The 25,140-nt window shown below is 41.7% G+C and overlaps 1 protein-coding gene across 1 annotated transcript in view; it reads right to left on the bottom strand.

Annotated features, from left to right (window-relative positions):
- The window catches only part of AOX1 (aldehyde oxidase 1), a 70,693-nt gene that overhangs the window by 30,163 nt on the left and 15,390 nt on the right, over nucleotides 1-25,140 (bottom strand). The window contains exons 7-21 of the mRNA XM_082841374.1: nucleotides 24,835-24,924; nucleotides 24,106-24,186; nucleotides 23,134-23,278; nucleotides 22,338-22,430; nucleotides 21,336-21,487; nucleotides 21,052-21,145; nucleotides 19,609-19,718; nucleotides 18,400-18,584; nucleotides 17,271-17,433; nucleotides 15,108-15,200; nucleotides 10,257-10,426; nucleotides 9,781-9,907; nucleotides 7,456-7,578; nucleotides 4,047-4,143; nucleotides 1,186-1,310 (exon numbers count right to left, since the gene is read on the bottom strand). Of these exons, the coding sequence (XP_082697500.1) occupies nucleotides 1,186-1,310; nucleotides 4,047-4,143; nucleotides 7,456-7,578; nucleotides 9,781-9,907; nucleotides 10,257-10,426; nucleotides 15,108-15,200; nucleotides 17,271-17,433; nucleotides 18,400-18,584; nucleotides 19,609-19,718; nucleotides 21,052-21,145; nucleotides 21,336-21,487; nucleotides 22,338-22,430; nucleotides 23,134-23,278; nucleotides 24,106-24,186; nucleotides 24,835-24,924 (1,848 nt within the window). The remainder of the gene's footprint in view (nucleotides 1-1,185; nucleotides 1,311-4,046; nucleotides 4,144-7,455; nucleotides 7,579-9,780; nucleotides 9,908-10,256; nucleotides 10,427-15,107; nucleotides 15,201-17,270; nucleotides 17,434-18,399; nucleotides 18,585-19,608; nucleotides 19,719-21,051; nucleotides 21,146-21,335; nucleotides 21,488-22,337; nucleotides 22,431-23,133; nucleotides 23,279-24,105; nucleotides 24,187-24,834; nucleotides 24,925-25,140) is intronic.

The following is a 25,140-nucleotide window of genomic DNA, read 5'->3' as shown; positions in this document are numbered from 1 at the left end:
TAAGTCTTAATAACTCATTTTTATAGGCAGGGAGCCCAAGAGGAATGAAGTGATGGGACCAATGTCACACAGGGAGTGAGAGGCACGACAGGAATGGAATGGAATTCGCCTGATCCTTCTTAGTGTTCCACCTTCTAAGAGGCCTCATTCTCCACATTCCCACATTCCTACTTGCTCTGGTAATGACACTGGCTCCTTGTGACCTACTGAATCAAGACCCCAGTGTTTGTTCCCCTTACTTTCACCCTGATGCTTAAACTAGCCATCCCAGGCACCTCCAGCTTGGGCAGTCTTCATACTATTCCTCCTGCTTTACATGCATGCTGCCTGGCATATAGGACACAGGCAAAAAGTGTTTGCAGAAGGGACAAGTGAATGAATGAATGAATGAATCAGTGGCATTTGATCGTGGTGTGGAACTCCCTGGAAATGGCTTCTCCTCTCACCATCTAGACGAACCTCATTCCCACTGTAAATCCCAGCTTAAGACTTCATCTTCATGAGACTTCCTGGATGATTCTCGGGCTTTACAAACCTCCATTCCCTTAATTCTTCCACCTATGTAAATTCTGACTTTGCTGGTTGCATTCTGCCCAGTACTATTTCCTAACTGCTTCATGTGAGTTAGGTGACTGTAAGTTTTGGAGGGCAGGCCTTCCTTTGTTAAATTTTGGGGTTTTTTTTTCAGTTTTATTGAGCAATAATTGACATACATCACTGTATAAGTTTAAGGTACACAGCATGATGGTTTGATTTACATGTATTGATTACCACAATAGGTCTAGTTAACATCCACCATCTCATATAGATACAATTAAAAGAAAAAAATTTCTCCTTGTGACAAGAACTCTTAGGATCTGTTTCTTAACAACTTTCATATATAATACAGCAGTGTTGACTATAGTCATCATTTCTTTCGTGTTCTTAACAGTGTCAAGAGTATAGAAAAAGAGACCGGCTGATCCCATAACTGATTTTAAAGTTACAGACCCACAAACAGAAGGCCATTACTTTCATAATACTATCTTAAACGTTTTAAAGTTGTATGGTGATTAATACCCAAATGGATATGGCTATTAGTATTCCAAACTCCTTCAGTTTCTAAAATGTTCTAAATTGTTCTTGGTATATCTTGTTGACAGAAACCACTTAGCCATGTCCCCTCCATAATGGTCCCCACATTACCTGTATGTATTTGGGAAACTGTGTGGACACGTAGACATCAATTTCTTGATCCTCTCCTTTGGGAACAACAAGCATGCTTTGGGTTTCCATATAAAAATGTTCTTGACCTCCCATGTGTATTTCACCTGTTAGAGGAAAATATTCCAGAACCAAGGAGGCAGTCAGATAGGACAGGTAGCACCCCTCAGGTGTTATCTCATTACAGAGAAATTACGACAGTGCTTCTGCTGGGGCAGTGGGTTACATTTCCATTTTGTTCTTTTATATCTTCTGTTTCTTTGCTGAGATTTTCTATTTTTTTTCATTTGTTCCAAGTGTTTATGTATTCCAAAGATAACAATATTTAGCTTTTATTATACCTGCATATTTGAAGTAGAGTTCTGCAGGGGAATGTGTCATGTCTGCCAGCAGGGTAGGTCTTAGAGTGATAGGGAAAGATGTGTGACTTTTCAGAGTCAAAATACTACAGCAAGGAGAATTCCAGTTCCAAGACGAGATGGAGTAGATACATTTCTCCCTGTTCCTTCTTCTATGTACAGCTAACAATTCTGGACATTATATGTAATAAAAGAAACATAAGAAGGTTCTGAAAAGTAGAGGAGAAGGCAAACCAGCTAGGGACTTTGGGACCCAAGGAAAGACACAATGTTGAGTTCAGTGGGTTTTGTTATTGTTTGCTTCATATATCCCAGACTTGGTGCCAGGGAAGCAGAAATCCAGAAACACCAACAGGCAAAGAGAAAAAAAATCCCCCAAGAAAAGCCTACTTTCTCTAGCCAAAGGACCAGGAGAGCGGAAGCCTATCAAGACAGAAAACTTTTATGCAATACCTACTCTGCTCTAGCCAAACACTACAGAAAAAACTGAAGACCTATCTCTGTTTGCAAAAGTTGAGTGGGGAGCTTAGACTTCCACCCTTATCAAGCTGTGATGAGGTACCCCAAATCTTCCGCTGGGGTGGTGTTAATGGGGACCCTACAGGGAACCTGGTCTTCCATGCTCCACCTGGCAATAACAAGACATCACCCCTCGTTCCTTCCAACACAGGGTCAGAGGAGTTCTGGTAAAATAGATGATTTAAATAAGATCCAAAGCCTTACAACATAATATCCAGAGTGAACCGGATAAAATCAGAAGTCATTCATCATACCAAGAACTCAACTTGAACGAGAAAAGACAATCAACAGATGCCAACAGCGAGATGACACAGATGTAGGAACTATCTGTCAAGGATTTTAAAGCAGCCATCATAAAAATGCTTTAATTTACATAAACACTTGGGACAAATGAAAAAACCCAGAAAATCTCAGCAAAGAAACAGAAGATATAAAAGAACAAAATGGAAATTTTAGAACTAAGAAATACAACACTCAGAATATAAGGGGCTCAGTGGATGAGCTCAACGACAGAATAGAGAGAACAGTGGGAATCATCAGGGAACAAGAATACAGAACAATAGAAATTGCTCAACCTGAGCAATAGAGAGAATAGACTGAAAAGAAAATGAGTAGAGCCTCAGACACAGTTGTGATTAAAATTAAAGTCTGAACATTTGTGTCATTAAAGTCGAGTATTTGAAGATGTAATATGTGAAAATTTCCCAAACTTGGTAAAAGACACCAACTTACAGAAGCTGAGTAAATCCCAGAGAAGATAAACCAAAGAAACTCATGCCAAGACACATCACAGTCAAACTTCTGAAAACTAAAAACAAAGTATGTTGAAAGAAGAGAGAGAAAAACACTGCCTCTCCTATTGGGGAAAAATACTTCAAAAGACAGCAGATTTCTCATCAGAAACCATGGAGGCCAGAAGAACTGGTATAACATATTTCTTCAAGTGCTAAAAGACCTGTCAACTCAGAATTCTATATTCAGTGAAAATATCTTTCAAGGATAAAAAAAGAAATTAAAAAGACATTCTCAGATGGGGGCTTCCCTGGTGGCGCAGTGGTTGAGGGTCCGCCTGCCGATGCAGGGGACACAGGTTCGTGCCCTGGTCTGGGAAGATCCCACATGCCGCGGAGCGGCTGGGCCTGTGAGCCATGGCCGCTGAGCCTGCGCGTCCGGAGCCTGTGCTCCGCAACGGGAGAGGCCACAACGGTGAGAGGCCCGCGTACCGCAAAAAAAAAAAAACAAAAAAACAACTGTATGTTTATGTAAGATAATATCCTTGTTCTTAGAAAATGGACACTGTGGTATTTAGGAGGACAGAGGCATGAAGTCAGTAACTTACTCTCAAATGGCTCAGAAAAAAATGTGTGTGTGTGCATATGTCTCTCTCTCTATATATATATATATAGAGAGAGAGACAGACAGACAGGCAGAGAGACAGAGACAGAGACAGAGACACACACACACACAGAATGATAAAGCAAGTGTCATGAAACATCTATTGGGGAATCTGGGTAATTAGGAGTTTCTTTAATGTTTCTGCAACTTTTCTGAAATCTAAAACTATTTCAAAATAAAAAGTTACAAAAATTTTATTGGAAAGTTCAAATCAACTGATTTCCAAGAGGGAAATTTAATTTTCATTACATATATACATAACTAAAGGAAGTCTGCAAGGAAGTGGGGGAAGGAGACAGGGAGGGAAAGAAGAAAGGAAGGAGAAAGCAGAGATGGAGCGGGGAGGGAGAAGTCAGAAAGGATGAAACAGAAAGAAACATGGGCTTTGGAAATCCTGAGAAAAGCTATCAATCCACAGTGCTTCGTGGCTTAGTGGCTGTTGTATGACGGTGCTCCTTAACCACTCTGAGCCTCAGTTTCCGGACCTTCAGGAAAACAGACACCATCTGTATAACAACTGGGCAGGCCGGGGTTGCTTCCCCTCTCATCATTCTTTTCAGATAGTTTTACCTTCAAGAATTTGATCCACCATTTTAAATGCTTCATCAATATTTCCATACTCCAGTTTCCTTTCTTGCTGGAAGAAGGACTTGTGTTGTATAGCTTCCTAGAAAGAGAACAGAAAAGTGAGGCCCCCGGGGCAAGAGACCCAGCCCTACAGCAGTAGCCACATGTGATGCTGCATCGTCTGAGTCTGCGCAGCGCTCCTCTTGCTCTGGAATCGCATGAGCTGAGAACCAGGCTGCAGAAAGACTCCCCATGGAGCAAATGCAAATGTCCGCATCAAAAAAAAAAAAAGTATGCTCAGAAAACACCTAGCACCAGGTGGTCCCATTACGGAACTAATATTTCCAGGCAGATTATTCTTTTCATTCCACAGCCCATGTTATGCAGCCAGTGTAACAAGGCACAGGGGTTTAGATCTTGGGCTCTGGACCCAGTCGGAGTTGTGTCCATTTTCTCCATTTACCAGCTGTTTGACTGTGGGTCTATTACTTCACTTCTTTGAGCCTCATCTGTACAATGAAGGTAGAGTTGTGCACATAGCTCCAATAGGGTTGTGGAAAGAATAGAATGAAATGAGGCATGAAAGAGCTTACACGGCATATAATAAGTGCTCTGTCAGTGTTAGCTGAAGACACTCTAGTGATAAGGACATGGTGGCCTTGCCTGCCAGCCCCAAGCTCCTCTGGGGGTATGAGTACAGCATTTGCACCTGGGACCTCCAGCCCTGGAAGAAAGATTCCATTACAAGTCCAGAGTGGGTACCACAAATCCACTTATATTCTGGCTCCTAATGGCTTCTCCCAGATGCCTACTGAAAGGGGTACAGTAGTAGGTACACATAATCAGGGATGTAGCTATAATAATCCAGGTTGGTTTTCTTACCTATCCTTAGGAATTCATCTTGCTGTAATCCCTGGGTCCTTGGCAAACGTGACATGCCAGCTCCTGCCAGAATTTCTACAATGCATTATTGTCCATCTATGAAATTCCAGCCTGCTGGCGGCTAGGGATTCTCCTAACTCTGGTTCCCTCTGGCCACCAGTCGGTGTCTAGACCTATCAGTATACCTTACGGGATGTTCTATTGTGATCCCGCCATTTCCTCCATTCAAAAAGTGGGTTGGTTTTTTTCTACTACCATGGGGCCAAGGGTCTTTGATAGAGTGTCTGTTGATCGCTTCTATTGCTGATCAGCTGCTGGACCTTGGGTAACTGTGTCTTTCAGTTTCTGCATCAGAATGGGGATAACAAGTTTTTACCTCATAGGATTGTTGTGAGCATTTAGTGAGTTAATGAAGGAAACCTGCTTAGAACAAGGTAAACACACAGAGAACTCTAGGTATTAGCTATGGTCACGTGGTTGACCATGACGATTGATGAGAGATTCTGGTCGGGAGCATAGTTTTCTCACCATGGTCATCAGCCTGACCCCGTGAGCCAAGAGTTTTGATAGCATTTCCCCATTCAAACTATTAAAAATTCAAAACAGCATAAGCTAGGTTAAACAGTAGTGATAGTGCTGGAGATCCATTTGTTTTTATCCTATTTTGATTGATAACACACTTCCTAATGGAATCAATTCATATGATTTTCTTATTAATCTAAGACTCAGATATTCTAGGTTCAAAACAGAAATTAAGTTTTATAAATCCAATTTTTTTTTAAGTTTAATCTTTTTTTCCACTTCCCTTGCTGCTTGTTCTCTGAGTAACTTGGAGCTAATTTCCTGAATATTTCTTGGTCAGCAAAGTGATAAAAAGAACTGTAATGTGTAGGGAGCAGGACATACTTCCTTGCTATACAGTTTGATTAAATCTACTTGATCGAGTTGATTAACCCTGGAGAGCTTAACCTCTGATATAAACATATATAAAGATATAAAGAAGTAGCTCTTTTCCACGATGTCAAAGTTTGGTATTTGATGCTGGGATTCTCTGGCAGACAATTAGAGATGTGCCGGTCCAAGTTGGGGCGGAAGGGGTGGGAAGAGAGTGGTGTCTATTTGCTTATTTGGAATTTTATTTGGCTGGAAAGTGGGGTGAGGGGGAAGGGAAGATATTTAGCTACTGGAATTGGGCAAAGAATTACAAACAAGATTTTTGATAAAGTATTACGGACATAATTTCTTACTAAGAAGTAAGCCTAACTCTAAAACAAAATGTTGAGGAAGGAATGTACAAAGTAAGCAAGAAGAGCAGGCAACATATGAATGAAAAGGGTTTAAGAAGGGAACAGAATGTTTGAATTTGAAACTGGCCAGGAAAATTTGGAAAGCATAGTCACTCTTTGACTCCAACTAAACTTTTATGTTTTTGTCTCCTTGACATGATTTTATTTTAATTTCAGAACACTGAGGACATTGCCCAGAAACAAACACTATGTTCCTTGGCATGAAGCAGCATGATAGGAAACATAACCAAGGCCAAGTTCTCCTGGAGACACTAATCTTGGCCAACTTATTTCCTTATTTTCTGCCTCAGAGCATGCTAGTCACCTAGAGCCCAATTTATTTATTATGTTGTGGAGATAATATTGTATTCCGAGATTACACTGAGTCTGTATGTGCTGAATCTTATCTATTCATGATGCTTTCCCAACTTTCATGCTTTTATTATTTAGTAAATTATAAGAACCAGTGGAATATATGCAGAAGAATACTCATATCATTTCAGGGAGATGAGTCTGAAAACCTTTATAAATTTCAAAATCCTTTTTAAAAAACAGGATAGGAAATGCAGTTCCCCAATTTGTTTAAGTTGCCAAAATAGCTGTAGGCATCATAGGATCTATTTCTCATACTTACTTAAGATATGCATTAAAGGATCTAAAACTAGCGTCTCCAATATATGCTTCATAGAGCATCTTGTTAGTTCTCACTGTGTACCTGAAAGAGTCTGGGTGAAGGTGTATATGGAGTCCTAGGGTGTGTCCCCTCTCCTGAACATTGGTGGTTACCCATCCAGCATTCTTTTCACCTGCCCCCTTCCAAATAGTGCTCAGATTTCTGTTTAGGTCTCCATCACTCCCCCATACAGCCCATAAACCGCAAAGAAATCTGACCCCCCCGCCAGCACTAACCACCAGTTCTTGCCAGTCATGAATCCAGAGAGGGATGTGACCTACTCGTGGGATGTTGGGACAATGGCATCCTTTCTTGCTTATTGGACGTGAACTGGAAGCTCCTGGCTGCCAACCTGTCACCACAGGAGATAAAGCCTGTACCATGGGCAGCAAGGAGGAGAGGCAGAAGATCAGCTTTCTTGCTAACACTGATAGAGTTTGAGGCCAACAAAGCCCCTGTTTTTCGGACGCCACTTTGAGTTGGATTTTCTTTCCTGTTTCTGCAGTCAAGAGCATGTTAAGTGATATGCCACTGAAATCTGCTCTTCTGGCGCAACCTTTGAACTCATTACCTCGATGGTCAGGATCAGTGGCTCCAAATCTCGGTAGACAATCTTCACTCGCTGTGCAGCTCGCTTTGCCTGAACCTCGGAATCAGCAATCACGGCACAGACAAGCTCACCCACGCAAAATACCTACAACACAGAAAAGACCTCTGTTCCCAAGGAGGGCAGGCACCAGGGCCTCTCCTTTCGTTCATTCCCCGCCTCCCTGCTATCACAGAGCTAGACACACATTCAATGACCCCTTCACGTGTGACTTAACCGCAGTGCTGTGGTGAACGAAGGCTTCGGTAGGGAAGCACATTTGTCAGAGTTGGCCTGCTGACCTCGGGCACTGGGAGAGTGCAGGTCTTTGCGCTGCATCATTGGCAGCGGTGGCTGAAGAGGGACAGGTCTGAGGCTGCCTCATGTACAGCAGAAGAGTCAGTCCCGTGGTTTGACCTGGGGTTGCCACACCACGAGCTGGGCCATTCTGAGAAGTGGCCTCTCCTTCATGAACCGGGAGCACAGACCATCTCACCCAGAGAGGAAGGAGGGAGAGAGTGATAATGCAGCACTGCTGGTGAGCACATGTCTGCCCTGAACTGTGGTGGAGCACAGGCTATTCACGGAGAGAAGTGACTACAGGAGCCAAGAGCGAGCCCGGAGCACTCTTCGGTTCACCAGCAGGTGGGGTAGGTAGGCGGCCTAAGGAGGTCACCCAGGGACCAGGGTAGAAAGCGGATGGGGATAAACAAGGCTAAGGCTCCAGAGAGGTAAAACAGGACTGGAAGAAGTCATACGACCCTTTGATTCTCTTTCCCACCTTTTACTGAGATCCAAATCAAAACATAATCACTCATTTTTAAGAACGACATTAGATTATTAGGTCTTTTCTACAATGAACATATAGTAGTTTTATCACCAAACAAAAATGGTAGTTAAAGAAAAGTTAAATCCAGCACACACACACAAAAGGGTGTTGGGTACGGGTGGGCGGGGCCAGTGGGGAGACACATGAAACAAAAATGGCAAGTGTTAATAATGGTTGGAGCTGGGTGATGGGCCTAAGGGGATTCATTGTACCAGTCTCTATTTTTGTGTGTGTTTAAAATTTCTGCAATGAAACGATTTTTTAAAGATATAGCGTGCTAAGGACAAATGTTAAAAAAAGGAATGAAACTAACGAAGGCAACCATTCGCAACAGCTCTGTTCTCCGCTCTCCACAGACGTGGGTCTTGCCCTGTGACCTGGTTCACAGACACGCCCCTGAGATGCTCAGAATCAACGTGCACACACCTCAGGGCCCAGGAGGGCTTTGCTTGGTTAATTAACATTTACACAAAGGCCATAGCTCTCATTGTCCTCTGCCTTGGGGGAGGTTCAACCTTGACATCAGACTCTCAGTCACCAAACTTTCATTTTTATCAACTGTGTCTGCTAGTGAGAGCCAGAGGCAGGGACTCTTCCAAATGATAAAGCTCTTTTGGGTAAACACTGAACTGAGAATCTGGAGTTATGCAGGAAAATCTTCTGGACACTGCCCTTGCTGCATCTTCTGATAACCTGAGATACAGTCGTCAATGTTTCAATCATTTGAAACGTTCAAATGGCAACAATGCTATCACTGTTCCTCTGCTCATTTACTCTTCTTTGTAGGAAGCAGTGTATGGAATATGCCGATGAATCAGACGTGGGCCCTCACTCAAGGCATTTTACTAGGTAGGAGAAATAGGTAAGACATAGACATAGATACATAAGCTCAATATAAGATAGAAAGTGCAATAAAGGTCCACTTTGCCTTCTCCTGCAGACTTTAAGTTCTGCAAGGGCAAGAACCACAGGGGTCTTGTTCACCTACGACAGTAGGTGCTCACTTAAAAGATGCCTGTTGAACACATGGCATATGAATGAATGAGAGAGTGAGTTCCGAGAGGGAGAGAGAACTCCTGGATTAAAGGATAAGGAAAGACTTCATGGTGGAGCTACCCCTTGAACTTGGACGTTGGACTGAGACTGGGGCAATGGCAAGGGATTCTCAGGGAAAGTATCAGAAAATAAAAGTCATTATTCTCTTCTCATATATCCTTTCATAAGTATGAAAGCAACACATGATCTTACTACTAGAAAATATAAAACACTCAAGTATCTTTTATATAACTAGTCAACTTCTTTACGTGGAAAATGAATATTTTTGAACTAATTCACTATTAGAATATAGTGATTTATAATAAGCATTCAAAGAATACTGGAATCCTTTATGATGTGCCAAGTTCAATGTTATCTTTTAAGAAAATACGAAGTGTCATAAACTGAGGAAGTTACTTTTAAAACAGAAAGCAAAAATGCAGTACCTCATCTGTCGATAGAAGTTTCTCAGGTACGGTTAAAAGGCGGAAGGAGTTGATGCCATGAAGATGTTCCTCAGTCAGGATGTCCACCACACCTGGCAGGCTGAGAGCTTCTGACAGATCCACAGACCTAAATGAGAACACACAGAACAGGGCTACTCAGGGTGGCCCTGCAGCCGGCAGACCACAGAGAACATGCTTAATCCGAGAATAAGATACGAGAGAGGGAAGATACATCCAAAACCCTCCAATAGTTCTATGCCAGACAATGCGGGAAAAATTCCTGGGACAATGAAGTTATTATACGGAGGGACAAACTGTGGTGAAGCCTACACTTTGATCCCATTTCAGTTCAAATCTAATACATTGGACATTGCCAACAAATAGCTTACCCTCTTCAAACCGTTACTTTTCACTAATGTGACTTGGCCAAAAAAGGCAATCATTTCTGTCTACTGGGTAAAAACCTTATCACTTACACAATCTTAGCGTGAGCTCTTGAGCTTGTTACAAAAGTCAAGAACAGCTCCCGGTCCACTGCAGGCATGTCATCACAGTAGATGGCTTCACCTGTGGCATGCTTAATACCAGACAGATGCATGATGGGATGGCCAACTGGGTCTTCAGGGAGCTGCTTTGGGTCTGCATTCTGTTTAATCAATAATCAACATATCATTTTTATAATCATATTATGCACATCTCTCATAAGAGGGGAGCTATATCATTTACATCCAATCCAGAACACTTTCGAAAATAAAGACGTCACTATTAACACCAGGACAGTAAGCTTATTTCAATAATTCAGTAGGCAAACTGGGACGTAGAGCCATGATGTTGTTCTTATTTTTTTCCCCACTATTTTGATACAGACCACAAACGTCTCTAATGCAAATTCTATTTGTGTAAGTAAATGAATATAAATCTTTCTTCCTGACAATAGAAAATGATGTCCTCTTGCAAATGCTCATGTATTTCTTTAACTTTTATTATCAAAATTATTTTACTGTTGTAGCTAAGCATGGCACATGTACTATTTTGCAGAAAAGCCTGATGACCATGTTTATAGAAAATGAGTGCATGCATTCAACCACAAGAGCTTTTGTTATTTTCTTCTTTGAGCGAGGAAGTCTAAGAAATAATTGGTAAGACTCATAACTCAGACAATCCTGATAAAGAATGAAGACAAAGGAAGCTGCATTTTGAGGAATGATTCACTAATATGACTTTTTCTTAGAGACCCACGGAGTAAAATGTCTTGCCACTGGTATACCTTAAATATGCTTCATTAACCAAAGTCGAAATTAAGAAACATAACATCTCCTCCAGTATTTTAAAATGAGAGAGTTGTTAGCTTTCTTGGTTGGGAGAAGAATTGGAGGTATGAAGAAAGAAGGGTTAAGAGACATGGTATAGACCACGCTCAGAGGCCAGGGGCAAGGCTGAGGCTGCCGAGGGGTCCGGTGATGGGACTGTGGGAGGTGGGAATCCCAGGAAAGTTGCCAGCCAAGCGGCCACTCCCAAAAGGCTCCTCTCAAAGAAGGCAGCTCTGGGGCCTGGAGCTCTGCGGGAGGAGCCGCCTGCGAGGCAGTGCCGAGCTGCCCCGTCCACACCTCGTGGGGTCAGTACTGCATCCGGCACCAGGGCTGAGGCCAGACCCCCTAGGCTTTCTCAGGAAGACCCGGGCAGGAGGAGGGTTGGCCCGGAAAAAGCTGTGGAGGCTCCCTTTCCCACCCCATCTGCTGCTCCACACCGCTTTTCACGGCGTCACCCTGAGCCTGGGTGAGGCACGGGCTCTTTCTTTGAGATGAGGCTCACAGTGCTCCACTACATCACACAGTAGGAGGGAAGACAGAAAAGGCACCAACAGGGCTTCCCTGGTGGCGCAGTGGTTGAGACTCCGCCTGCCGATGCAGGGGACGCGGGTTCGTGCCCCGGTCCGGGAAGATCCCACTTGCCGCGGAGCGGCTGGGCCCGTGGAGCCCTGGCCGCTGAGCCTGCGCGTCCGGAGCCTGTGCTCCGCAACGGGAGGGGCCACAACAGTGAGAGGCCCGCGCACCGCAAAAAAAAAAAAAAAGAAAGAAAAGGCACCCACAGAACACATGCTGGTCAGTACCTCTACTGAGAGGAAAAGAAGCCATGGAAGCTGACCTGTTTCCAGCTCAGCATCATGTAAGGCATCTGAGAAATTTTTAAAAAGTAAATACATTTGTATTTGATTCCCAGAATGTGCAGTTTGAGAAAGCCTACTTGTTACATATTGACAATACATCAGCTGTTTGATTCCATCTAGAGTGGTAGCTCATGTCAATCATAGCTGCAGATTTTCCAGAGTCAGCGCTTCCCTTGGTTCAACGAAAGTGCTCTGAGGCTCTTGCTGCCCAGAATGGAAGGGAAAGACCCTAGCTGTCTGGGATCCCACTGATCAACTGTCATGTTTTCTTCGCAGGTGTTTTGCCTTTCTGAACATTTGGATTCCATTTACCAAATACCATGAATGGAGGAAAGCCAGCATGGTTACGATGGGAACTTTACATAAAGGTATCTGTAAAAAGACACCTCCCCAAGCCCCTCTGCTGCTCACGAAATCCGGGAAGAATGGTTGTCAGTCACTGCCAACCTACTTGAGGGACTCAAAAAATAAACCTTCAGCTTGAGATGGATCAGAGGTTCTCTAGGCAGGAACCTGGAGAAACCTCTGATCTGTCAGAGGGAAAAGGAGAGTGGCACATATAATCCGAAAACGCGTTCAGCATTTTTATTGGTTATTAGAGAAATGAGGAAAAAAACGCTATTGTTTTTATACTATAAATGACAACAAGTAAGATATCAGCCAAATTTTCCCTGACAATTATATGTAGAAAGTAGAGTCATTTCTCAAATGAATTTGGCATAAGACATATGTGTAGGATGCTCTGAACTTATTCCTATTTCATATAAAATATACTGTTTTACAGTAAAATATACACTTACTGATAAACATTTATTGTTTTAAAGCCCATATTTGCTTCACTTAAATGTAAACTTCGATTCTGTAGTTAGTACAAGACAATGCACCAGAAAAGGAATGTTGGCTAAGTCTTTGTGCTTTGTTTTGTGGTGGTTGTGTTCATCCTGACTTTATCAACTAGAAAGCAGAAGAGTATGAAGAAAAATAATTTAGAACTTGGCCTAGGCACCGTTAAATAAAGGTGGACATTAGGCCACAAATGTAGGGGAAGGCAGGAAATGAGAGAAAATTTTCCATGTTGGTGTTCAGGCAATATGAACAGGAATTTGAATCAGCCCCAGTGCACACCAGCCCCATCCTCACGGCCAAGTGCTCTCAGCAGGCTTCTTCTCCCTCTTCTCTGAGAAGCTGAGGTGGTGATCCAAAGAAAAACATGTATCAGGTCCGGTTTGTTTCAGATGGTAGGGACTGATTCCGCTGTGAAATGCCCCCAAAGTGCTGCCCTATAATGCTGTGTTGAGTTCTCCATTTGAACAACATTTGAATGAAGAATCACCCACATCTTTTTTTTTTTTAATCCAAAGAGATTTTTTCTATCCTGAAGAGCAAAATTCCAGGTAATCCATAAGCTTAGACACTAAGAAAACATATTCATAGGTCTCTCCATAGGCTCTGGGAGTTTTCTATGACATAATACTTTTTACTATAAATACTGAAACACATCACTGCTTTGGGAAAAAAGTGTTTTGAAACCTTGCTGTGAGCCCTGCCTGCCAAAAGGTTGAAGATAAATGCCAAAATACATCTTTCATATATATATCTATAAATATAAAATTGATTAATTTAGCTGAAGCTACAAAAATTTTTTTTAAAAAGTCAGTTGTGATGAATCTACTGATGAAAGAGGTTGTATTTGATTACTTGCTTGTGCTTGTTATATGGCTAAAGATACCATAGAGTAAAATGTTGGAGGAAAGAATGTTGTCTCCTCTAAGAATGTTGGAGGAAAGAATGTTGTCTCCTCTAACTGGTGATCTCTGTCAAAAGGCTTTTAAGCAAATTAACTGATTTGGGGGAAAAAAAATATTGGTCATGACTGCTAAGTTCACGGAGGAAAGAATGTTGTCTCCTCTAACTGGTGATCTCTGTCAAAAGGCTTTTAAGCAAATTAACTGATTTGGGGGAAAAAAAATATTGGTCATGACTGCTGAAGTTCCTCTAGCAATGTGGGTATTTTTGTGTGTGTGTGTGTGTGTGTGTGTGTGTGTGCCTGTGCGCGTGTGTGTATGTGTGAAAACCCAGAGGAAAAACAAAAATAAAACATATATGTGAGAGATACACTACTTCCAAAACTTGATCTTGCAATCTATAATAACAAACTATGTGAAGATTATCACTTTTCTTTGGATGACTTGAAAGCCCATTAATTTGTTGTTGTCCCCGTGGTTGTTGAAGTTTATTCCATGGTCAAGGCAGTGTTAGGGTATTTATAAATGAGCCAAATGTTGCAGTGGTCGTATTTTACACCGGGGAAGAGGGAAGCTATTTTTGACTTTCAAAATGATCACTTTCAATGGAGTTTGGCATATTTGAATTTTGAATATATTGAACCTAAAAACTGAAGAGATATCTACCAACAGGGAACTGTTTGTTACGACATACTGTAAGCTTTTATAACTAAATTCAACAATAGATCCAATGAACTGAATCTATTTAAAAAGCATCTTTAAAAAGCCTTTTCATGCTCTTGACTTAATAGAACTCTCAAGGTAAAGTTTCTTGATAACAATTTCAAGGAGAAGCACTGAATCTTATCTAGTTTACCAATAGGAGGACTTCAGGCGATACTCTTATGATGTTGTAGCTGAAAATTCTGTTTGAAAGTCATGAGGACTTGTGTTCTAACAGGCAGCTTTCATTAGGAGACCTTGAAATTAGCTCTTAGAACTTACGTTTGATTCAACTCTAAAACTCTAACTCACAGAGAAAACACTTGGAGAATGGGGACTGGGGGGAGCAGAGTATCTCCACATCCAAACAAAATAAATCAGCAGCTCTGCCTTTGGTTGTGTTCTGACTTCCACAATGCCAAGGGCAAGAGCATATGGCAAACTAGGCAGCTTGTTCATGTCAGTGGTACAAGGCCACAGAACAAAACACACAGTCCTCAAGTTGAAAACAGACATTTAAAAAAATTACCACTGCTAGCTTTATTTTTAATCACAATACTGCATTGATTTTGAAATTTTAATTAACAGTAAAGAAGGCTGTGGGTTCACCAGAAGGCGAGCTCGGGCTAATACATCTTGACAATCACTGAGAGATAAGTGAAGAAGCTTTAGCCCAGGACTTCTGAATTAAAAAGAAGAAAAAAGCCACTAACCTGGTACTTTAATGTTCTCCAGTGATGTCTGGAATGAAGCTCTTCTAAAGCACTCTCATACTTGTCTGTAAGGCTAGGATAGTGAACCGGGTCCTGAAAAGTAGAACCACTGTAGATATTTAAAATATGCCAGAATGGTCTTGGGAGGGAGGCTAACATGGCTCTTAGCAAGCAACTCTACTATGAAGTCTAAATTTGTTAAGTACTTCCCTAATTCAGAATCCTGGAAGTAGAAGCAGGGTTCTCCCTGACCTCCAGGACACACACTCTGGAAGGTCCACACATATGACCACATATTATGAAGAGCCACATGAAAACAGTAGATTACTGACTCCCAATATCTTTATGTTTCTTATGATACTTTCACATGCCTTCCTAAAAGATTTGAGGACTTACAAACCAATAAAACAGGAAAGTAGAAGCTAAGTAAATGACTGGAAAGGAAGAGAGTAGTTAAACGAGGAAAATGTCAGAGCCAAGGTACACCACTGCAAACTAGCATCAGGCTCTGCTTTGCACCACCTGGCCAATCAGGAAGAAGAGAAACCGCGGCGGGCTGCACCTCTGCCAAAACCTCACAGCAGTAAGCATTCTGGGGCCCCAGGAGGAACACCTCCTAGAGCTGAGGAAAAGTGGGTCAATTTGGTCCTTAGGCAAGACTTCAAACAGTGCACCTAATGGTTATTTTTTACAATTTAAAAGTTTTAACAGAAAATTAAAGCCAACAAGGGCTATTATTTTTAATAGCAGAGGAATATTAATAGAGGATATTGAATAGAAGGTAAAAGACTATAAGATGGAAGCTGTAATTTATATCCTTTGATTCATCCAATAAATTGTATTAGTTTGCTATTAATTGGAGGAGTGTATAGCTGGGTTTATTACTTTTTCTCTTTTGATTACCTAGTGACAATATGTCACTTATATATGATTTCAAGCTTCTATTCTAAAAACTTTGATACAAGTGTTCTGGTTCTTAGTTCTCATATATAATGAGAAGATACCGTCAGAAACAATGATAAGAGAGAACTCTGCCTCTAATTTAAAGTGATCATACTAGGGCTTCCCCGGTGGTGCAGTGGTTAAGAATCTGCCTGCCAATGCAGGGGGACACGGGTTCGAGCCCTGGTCTGGGCAGATCCCATATGCCGCGGAGCAACTAAGCCCGTGTGCCACAACTACTGAGCCTGTGCTCTAAAGCCCACAAGCCACAACTACTGAGCCTGCATGCCACAACTACTGAAGCCCGCGTGCCGAGAGCCTGTGCTCCGCAACAAGAGAAGCCTCCACAGTGAGAAGCCCACGCACCGCAGCGAAGAGTAGCTCCCACTCACCACAACTAGAGAAAGCCCGCATGCAGCAACGAAGACCCAACACAGCCAAAAATAAATAATTTTATTTTAAAAAAAAGTGATCATACTAATTTCTATACCACATGAGGAATGTTCTTGGCTTCTAGTCTAATTTGGTCCGCTGATTGTAGCTTGGGATTAATGAACCAATATGGCTGAAGTTCCCTTTGGGTCTAGCAAATTTATTCCAAGCTTTTTTCAGTTGTATCCTCCCTTGCCAACAGTCTTGTAACTCTAATTGTTTGTCATAAGGGAGGCCAGGTGAAAGAACGCCCAGATGCTTACTACTGTGATTATGACTACCAGTAGACAGTCTTCACCATGGTTCTCTGAAGCATTAGGGACCATATGAAGCTTTTTCCTTTGATGACCCATTTCTCAGTAACCTTGTGGAGTGGCTGCCATTGCCATCTTACAAGTGAGAGAAAACAAAGCTGAACCCAGAGAAGAAAGCCAAACGTACAAAGGTAAACCTCGACAGGTGGAAGAAACGCTTTCCTAAGGGAAAATATATTCAAATCATTAACAAGTTTCTGAACACAATGGAGACATACAACAGGTCAGAAGCAAAATAACTGAGTGGTATTAAACCAAATCCCGCACAACTCTGTGTTCTACTTGCCATTCTTCCCCAAACACTCACTCCATCAACAGACGGCCTGCCATACGCCCAGCAAGCCCGTGAGTCTCCGATTTGGGTTGTTTTTCTATTCTATTCCACAGCTATTTGGCAGGGAGCTGTTGCCGCCACTTTGTGTATCCCCAGAGCCCCCAAGACTGGGAAAGGTAATGCATGGTCAGTTCCACTTACCGTCCTCTTCAAAATCTGTGACACTTCCAGGTAGAACTTGAAGAGGAAGCTGATGATGAGAGTCCTCCTAAACTCCACCCTCCCACCTGGGGCTGAGCCTGGGAGGGAGACTTCATCCAGAATCAGCCTGCAAGCTGTGTCCAGCATATCTTCATCCCAGCGCCTGTGGGCGTCAAAAGAGAAGACTCCTAGCCCAACAGGACTCACTACCTCACAGGCTCAGTGAGCTTGTAAGACAAATAGCAACAGTTTAATGCAGCAGAAAAAGAGTACAAACTCCAGAGCCAGGCAACCCAAGTTCAAATCACAGACCACCACTCTCAAGGTGTCTGGCCTGGGCCCATCAGTTCATCATCTCTAAAAGGGCAGTAATGGTAGAACACAGCTCCTGGAATGGTCGTGAGAAAGAAATGACAACTCATGTTAAGTCCTCAGCCCAGGAATAACTGCTCCCTAGATCACTAGAACATTTATTGCATGCCAGGTTCTGTTTTACATACCTTATCTGTATCCATTCATTTAATCCTCTCAACTGTCCTATGAGGTGTGATTATCTCCCTGACTGATAAGGAAACTGAGGTACTGTAAGATTAAGCAAGCTGAAAGAGATCACACAATTTATAAGAGTTGAACTGAGATTTGGACGCAGGCAGTGTGGTTCAATCAAGATCGTGGTTTTAACCGTTAGTCTATTACTTCTGAAATGTTAACTGGTACCTAGTAAATGCTCAAGAAATACTGGCGACTAGTATTACGTATAGAAATAAAAAAGTTAGGTATGCATGTGCATTTAACAAGTTATTATAAAACAAACTCCCATAATCTATCTTTCATAAAGGTAAATTATTCTCTTATGATAAAGAATGCAGATTTACTCATTTTGCTTACTGTGTCTATATACTATTGGGAGATGGGTTCACACACACACACACACACACACACACACACACACATATACTATACGGTGTCCACTTCAGAATTCACTAAGACACATGGGAATAATCATGAGATCTTATTGGAATTCCATGTCATTAAACAGAAAAGTAGTAAGCATTTTTCTTCTTGTAATTACATGACAGCACAGGAAGAGCTGCTCTATTACTTGGAGACTAAGGACATGAATCCATACCTTCCGATGAGTTTCTGGCAGGAATTCTTTGCACAGATGGTGGTTGGACCAACGCCTCCATATGCAATGGATAACTCTCTAATGATGCCATCTCCTCCTCCAAAAAAAACTCTCATTCCCGAATTGACTATCGCTAGCGCGTTCTGTTGCCGCTGGGCTTGTCGGAAGGCTGACACAAACTCCCACTGAAAGCAAAAGTGAAGTGGCACCTATAAAAGCACACTGAGGGACAACTGTGCACAAGGCGGTTTGTTTATATTGCCTCATTTGACCCTTGCCACACTCTCTGTTATGGGCCAAATTGTGTCCCCCTCAAAATTGATAAGTTGAAGTCCTAACTCCCAGTACCTCAGGATGTGACTGTATCAGGAGATAGGGTCTTTAAAGAGATGATTAAGTTAAAATGAGATAATCAGGGTGGGCGATGATGCAGCATGGTGGTGTCCTCACAAGAAGAGGAAATTTGGACACGGACACAAACAGAGGGAGAGCACACGGAGACACAGGGAGAAGATAGTTATCTAAAAGCCAAGGAGAAAAGCCAAGGGAAAACCAACCCTGCAGCACCTGGATATCACACTTCCAGCCTCCACAAGTAAGAGTGTAGTTAACCACCCAGGCTGTGGTTCTTTATTACGGCAGCCCTAGCAAATTCATACACCCTCCAAGGCAAGCTTGATTATTCGCATTTACAGATGAGGCATCTGTAATTAGGAGTGATTCAGTAATGAGCTCAGGGTCAAAGTAGGTCTAAAACTAGGATTCACTCTTGAGTCTGACTCCAAAGCCCTTCTTCTTACCATTAAGTTCTATTGCAAATTTATAGCCTCTTCAAAACCTCAAGATATAAGTAGAAGTATAGTTTTAAGTCTTATTTAGGAAAAAGCCTCATGGGACAAAGTATTTTTAAAAATCTGTAAGAAAGTAACTTTAGAGGCTGGTTTGGGTGGGGGGAAGGTGGGGAGGGAGAAAGAGACACAGAGAGTGAGAGAGAGGTGGCGGGCAGGGTTGGGGAGGAAGGTAGAGTCAAAGGTCTCCAGATTCTAGCAATGATGGGGGGTATATAACACAAGTGAAACCTAACTATTCACAAATCCTCATATTCTCCACTGCAAACACTCAACACCTTTTCTTAACCCACCCTATGTTGGAATTAACGAGCTGTGCACTCACAAGTAAAACCAAGAAATTGAAAGGACATATTCTCACCTTCCTCAGATAAGGGATGTTCACTGAGATCAAGATTTCTTCAGGCTTAAGGCCAGCCCTGGGGCACTTTCTGAGAAACTGCTCATTTAAAGGAATCTGTCGTTTTCCTTCTGTGGGAAGAAATGACACTTTCCCTGGAATCTGTTCTATTAAACAATCAAACTCCCAAAACTTGGGAAATAATTCTACCAAATATCACAGGAAATTTATTGTTTGAGGAAAAAAGTGCTCTTCCTATGTTTAAAAATCTTTCACCATGAAATGGCATCTTGCAATGTTTCTTCCCAACTAGGGCCCACCTTTTTTTTTTTTTTTTGGCTTCCTTGATTGATTATAAATAAAAATATCTAGCAGAGTAGACCAGAGGTCAGGTAGAGTCGGACCTTAGCACTCTTTCTGAACAGCATGATTCATTTTGAGCTTTGTAAGAAGGGAGAGGACATTAATATCCCTTTTGATATTCTAATAAAGTCATTCAACAAACATTTATTTATAACCAAGAACCCTACTTGATACAGTAGTGATAAATAAATTGCCTTTAATGAATTTTTATACTAGTGGAATGCAGTCTTATTTGTTTATATCTTTTCTCAGCACCAAAAGAATTTCTGTTCTTTAATCAGTATACTGGGGGGAGGAACTGTTTAAAGCTATAATGAAATAGGACTTTGGGATAAAGCTAAGAAGCTTTTGATGTTCATATTTACATCACAAAACCTATTTCTCAATAAATGATTTTTTAAAGGATGTTACTTAAATTGATAACTGAATGTACACCTTCTTCCTTAAGATAATTTTGTGGTTTAGATGACATGAAGAGTAGGCATTTAACAATGCAGGTAACAGAAAGTTGGTACATATTTCTAAATGAAAAAAAAAACAACGGATGTATAGAGGACCAATGAAAACTTCCTCATAATTGTCGACAAAGTTAAAGTAAAAGAAATAACTGAAAAGTCCTGGACTTAGTTTCAAAAAACAAAACTCAAGTAAATAAATATAGAATGAAGTCCAACCACTGTTCAATAGAAAAAGGTCCGCAGGCTTCCATCAATGACAGCATGAGCACATAGCATGACGTGGGTCTCACACACTCCTGTACCACCTGGAGAAAGTCTTTGACAAAGGGGTCCAATCGTTGTCAATAGCCTAGAGTTCTCTCCACTACTCAGATCACACCGGGACACTAGCCAACACTGGTCGATGTCAGGTGACCAGTATGGGACAACATCTCGCACAAGTCCTCAGAAAGAAAGAGATGAAGACATTGGGTGTGTGTGCATTTAGGACCAGACTGACCAACTTTCCAAGCATCCAGAAAGGCAGAGGAATTATTATTATAAAGGATAGTAATTTTCAAAACTGGACTTCCTGCATCCCTAGAGAGGCAAAAGGGTAGGAGGAACAGGGTTTAATAGTCCCTAAGAAGGAGCTGTCACTTACCTTTTGATAGCAAGTTGAGGGTACAGTTGCCCACGGCGAGGAGGGGGTTCAGATCCGAATCTGGATGCCTGCTCACTATGTGGCCCCCTAAAGACTTTTTAAAATAATGGGTTATTTTCACTCCACTTATGTAATTATAAAGACACAAGTGGTAAAATAAGAATCAAGCAAGACTTTGGAAAACTATTCTTTTTGTCTGTTCCAAAAGAATGAAAATGTCATGATTTATCAGGGACAGTCATTCATGGGACACATACTAGGTGTTACAGTCGTCAGATACATACAGCCATGTTCCTGATCTGGGATCCAGCCAGAGTTCCCAGATGCTTCAAGAGAGCATGGTACGTCTGTGTCTTCTCCTCCGGGAGCTTCAGGATCACATTAGCCAGGACGTCCTTCACCTGAGCCAGGCTGAGGGCAGCACCTAAGGTCAGTCCTGAAATGAAATCATTTGTAGATAACGCAATGTGATCATTGCTGACCTGGAAATGTCCATTAGATTTTAGACTACAGATATGGGATCTTTATGCTAGATACACGCTACCCTGCGTACTAGTGGTCATGGTGGTGACGGTGGGAATAGTGGTTGGTAATGGAGGTGTTAATGATGATGGTGAAGGAGGTGATGGTGCTGGTGACAGAGGCGGGGTTGAGAGTGATGGAGGTCATGGAGGCTAAATTTTCTGAATACTCACTGGGTCAAGCACTATGCTGAATGCTTCACAGAATCTTCTTGAATTCTAACAAAGCTTTGAAGTATTAATAGCCCCCCACACACTGAGATTCAGTTAAGTAACTTGACTAAGTTTTTCAGCTAATATATGACATGGTCAGGAATTGGACTCCAGAGCCAGCCTCCAAACCCACATTTCATTGCTTCTCATCATTGTCATTAAATCAATTTCCTTTATTGAAATGGAAAAGCCAGTTTGTCAGCTGCTTCATACGTAAACTTGTTTGGTTACTACTGTGCTTCTGGAGAGCAAAGACTCTCATCTTTATCTTCTACCCAGCACTTAGCACAGTACCCTTCACTGAAGAGCTGTTACATTTCCCTCATACAGCAGACATAAAAGTTCTTCAGTGAAAACCCAACTCTTCAGACAATTAGTATCTCGTATAATCATAGAGAATTCTTCCCTGAGCCTCCTCCAGTTATCACCTTACAAGGGAGTCTCTCTGTATATTCTAATTATGAATAAGACTTTTTTTGCCTGTCTGCTGATCAAAGCAAATAAGCTGATTAATGCATTTCAACTAAGAAAATAGGGACCTTAAGAACTCACCATTATCTGTATAGTTTACAACACTCAGTTCTTCAATTCTATCAGGAGAAATTATAACTGGGTGAAAGATGCCTTTAAATTTCATGTCAGGCCCTGAAGGATTAGGAAAAAAAAATAAGCAGACTGAGATGAAGGGGGGCTAACTGTCTTTTAAATTTTGAAATTGTGATTAAAACTGATGTCTTTAAATACATAAAAATTACATATCTATTGGTCTGTTCATTGCCAAAGCGCACACACAGAGAACGGACGGGTGGATTTTCACTAAACTTGGGGAACTCTTTGGACTCGTCAGCCTTAAAACTTGGCAGACACGTCCAAGACCACGTGTGGCATACTCAAAATTCTCCTTGGGAAGACTCTAGAGACTCCTCAAAGAAGTAGGCAAACTGAGTTTACAGTGGACACCATAAACTGTCACTGCAGTTTAAGAAAACCTATTATGGCCATTGAGATACCACTGAGAGAGGAAACAGCAATTTCAAATACAAGCCCCAGATCAATCTCTACATGGAAAGACAGGACAGCTGTCACTGGAGCTGCTGCTGCTAATTTGTCATGGAGCAGGCCTCTTGGGTACAGCTCTGTGCACTGCTCCGGTTAGGGCAACAGGAATTCACTTATGTGATGGAAATTGTAAAAGCCTCTTGAGCAGTGCTCAAGAGAAGTCAAGTATAAATGATTTAAAATGTTATTTCAGACTGCTTTTTCTGAGAACATGCATATATGAGGTTTTCTCCTCCCCAAAGCCCTTTTCCTCAGTTTCCTCATAAGAAGTCCCTGGGGATCTACATACCCACAGAGGTGTTCCCCATGACAACCGGGGCCTGGGGGTACTTGACTTTGGCTTCTAGAAGTTCCTTCAGGGTCACTGGAGAAATCCATGTCATTCTATCACCACCAAAAATCCTGGTCCTTTGTGGTTGTTTCTCAGCCATTGTCTATTGAAAAAGCAGTAAAGATTCAAGATCATCTCGTGATAATATTTCCACCTGTTTCTTCTCTGTCTTTACAGGAACAGAGACAGGAGATAGAGATCTTTTTAAAAAATAAAATAAAAGTGGGACTTCCCTGGTGGCGCAGTGGATAAGACTTGGCGCTCCCAATGCAGGGGGTCCAGGTTCGATCCCTGGTCAGGGAACTAGATCCCACATGCCACAAGTAAGAGTTCGTATGCCACAACTAAGGAGACCATGCACTGCAAGTAAGACCCAGCTCAGCCAAATAAATAAATATTTAAAAAAAAATCATCATTGGAAAAAACAAAACAAAATAAAATAAAAGTCACCTAAAAGTAGAGCTTTACTAGGAATCAGAGTACAAGATAAAATGTGACAATATTTTACTCCTTCTGGAGACTATTCCAATACATCTCCCTTTGGTGCTTTTATATCTCAAAAGAATCCATTTCAATGCTTAAAAATATTTTACATGCTTAATTTCGTCAAAACATTTAATGGAAGAATAAAACTCAGCAAAACCGGAAATAGAAAACATGTCTAAATCTACAGATGCTGTGATGTCTTTTCAGGACATTTTTTAATACATACCATCTGCTGCTTCTTACGTTCAACTGTCCCCTGGTGGTGACTCCACCCTCATTCCCCCATCTCTGCCCTGGTCCCATACTCTTTAGACCTTGGACTGAGAATGGCAGGTGGATATGACCTATTTGCCAATCAGCTTTCGAGAGGATCCATAAGCAAATATCCTTCCTGGCATTTCACCGTGAATTCCTCTAGGATGAGCTCAACTTTGTCTTACTTACCATTAGCTCAGGAGGAAATATCAATTCCTGAGTTGGATCCAATGGCAGAAACTCCTCTTCTGAGAAGAGTTTTAGATTTGCCTTAAAAAGAGAAAGTACCAGAAGTTATTGTCATCAGGCAATTCTCCCTACTTTAAATCCTTTTGTTGAATAAGGTCAGATGAAGATAGGCATAGAAGAGACAGACAGACAAAAAACCCCACTGGTCAGCCATGGTACCTGGGCTCTAAGCCAAGGGCTCTAACACAGACCAGGTCACCAGCATCTCAGTGCAGATGCTGGTGGGCCTCCAAAGCCCTCAGCCCCTGCACATGCTCCTTGGAGTCTGGGGGGAGCACAGGAGGCAGCAGCGTGAGACACAACTGAGAGCCAGAACACTCCCCTGAATTGCCACCTCTCTTATCACTCCCTGCCCTTCCATTTCCCTAACATCTCCACTAGAAAAAAGACTTGAAGAAGGCTTTTTTAAAACTAAGAGACAATAAGAGATCAATGTGTTCTCCCTCTTATAGGTAGTTGTATGTGACCGAGAGTAACATCAGAAGTGAGGGATGAAGTTGTTAGGTTAGAATTTTTTTTTTTTTGATAGACATGGGGTGAGAATGGGGGAGGGGACATGCTGCACACCTCAAATTAGCTACCTTACACAGCCATTTAATCTTCCTAAAGGTAAGTTGTTCTCTACTCATGTCCTGAGAAAATCTTATAAAAAATTTACATTTCACTGACCCCATTTCCTTCCTCAAACTCTGGTAATCCATTTATTCCTTGATCCAAACAGCAAACCGCATTTTCTTTACTTTGATAGCAGCCAGAAATCTAGTGGGTGAAAAAAACAAATAACCAAGAATTTATTGTTGATTCTACTAAATATTTTTTCGGCTTTATTGAGATATAATTAACAAATAAAATTGGGTATATTTAAAGTGTACAACGTGACTATTTGACATGCGTATACTTTGTGAAATGATAACCACAACCAAGTTAATTAACACATCCATCACCTCACAGTTACCATTTGTGTGTGTGTGTGGT

The sequence above is a fragment of the Leucopleurus acutus genome (assembly GCF_964270905.1).
Source record: "Leucopleurus acutus genome assembly, chromosome: 6".
Lineage (NCBI taxonomy): Eukaryota > Metazoa > Chordata > Mammalia > Artiodactyla > Delphinidae > Leucopleurus > Leucopleurus acutus.
This window is presented reverse-complemented; position numbering and strand designations above follow the sequence as displayed.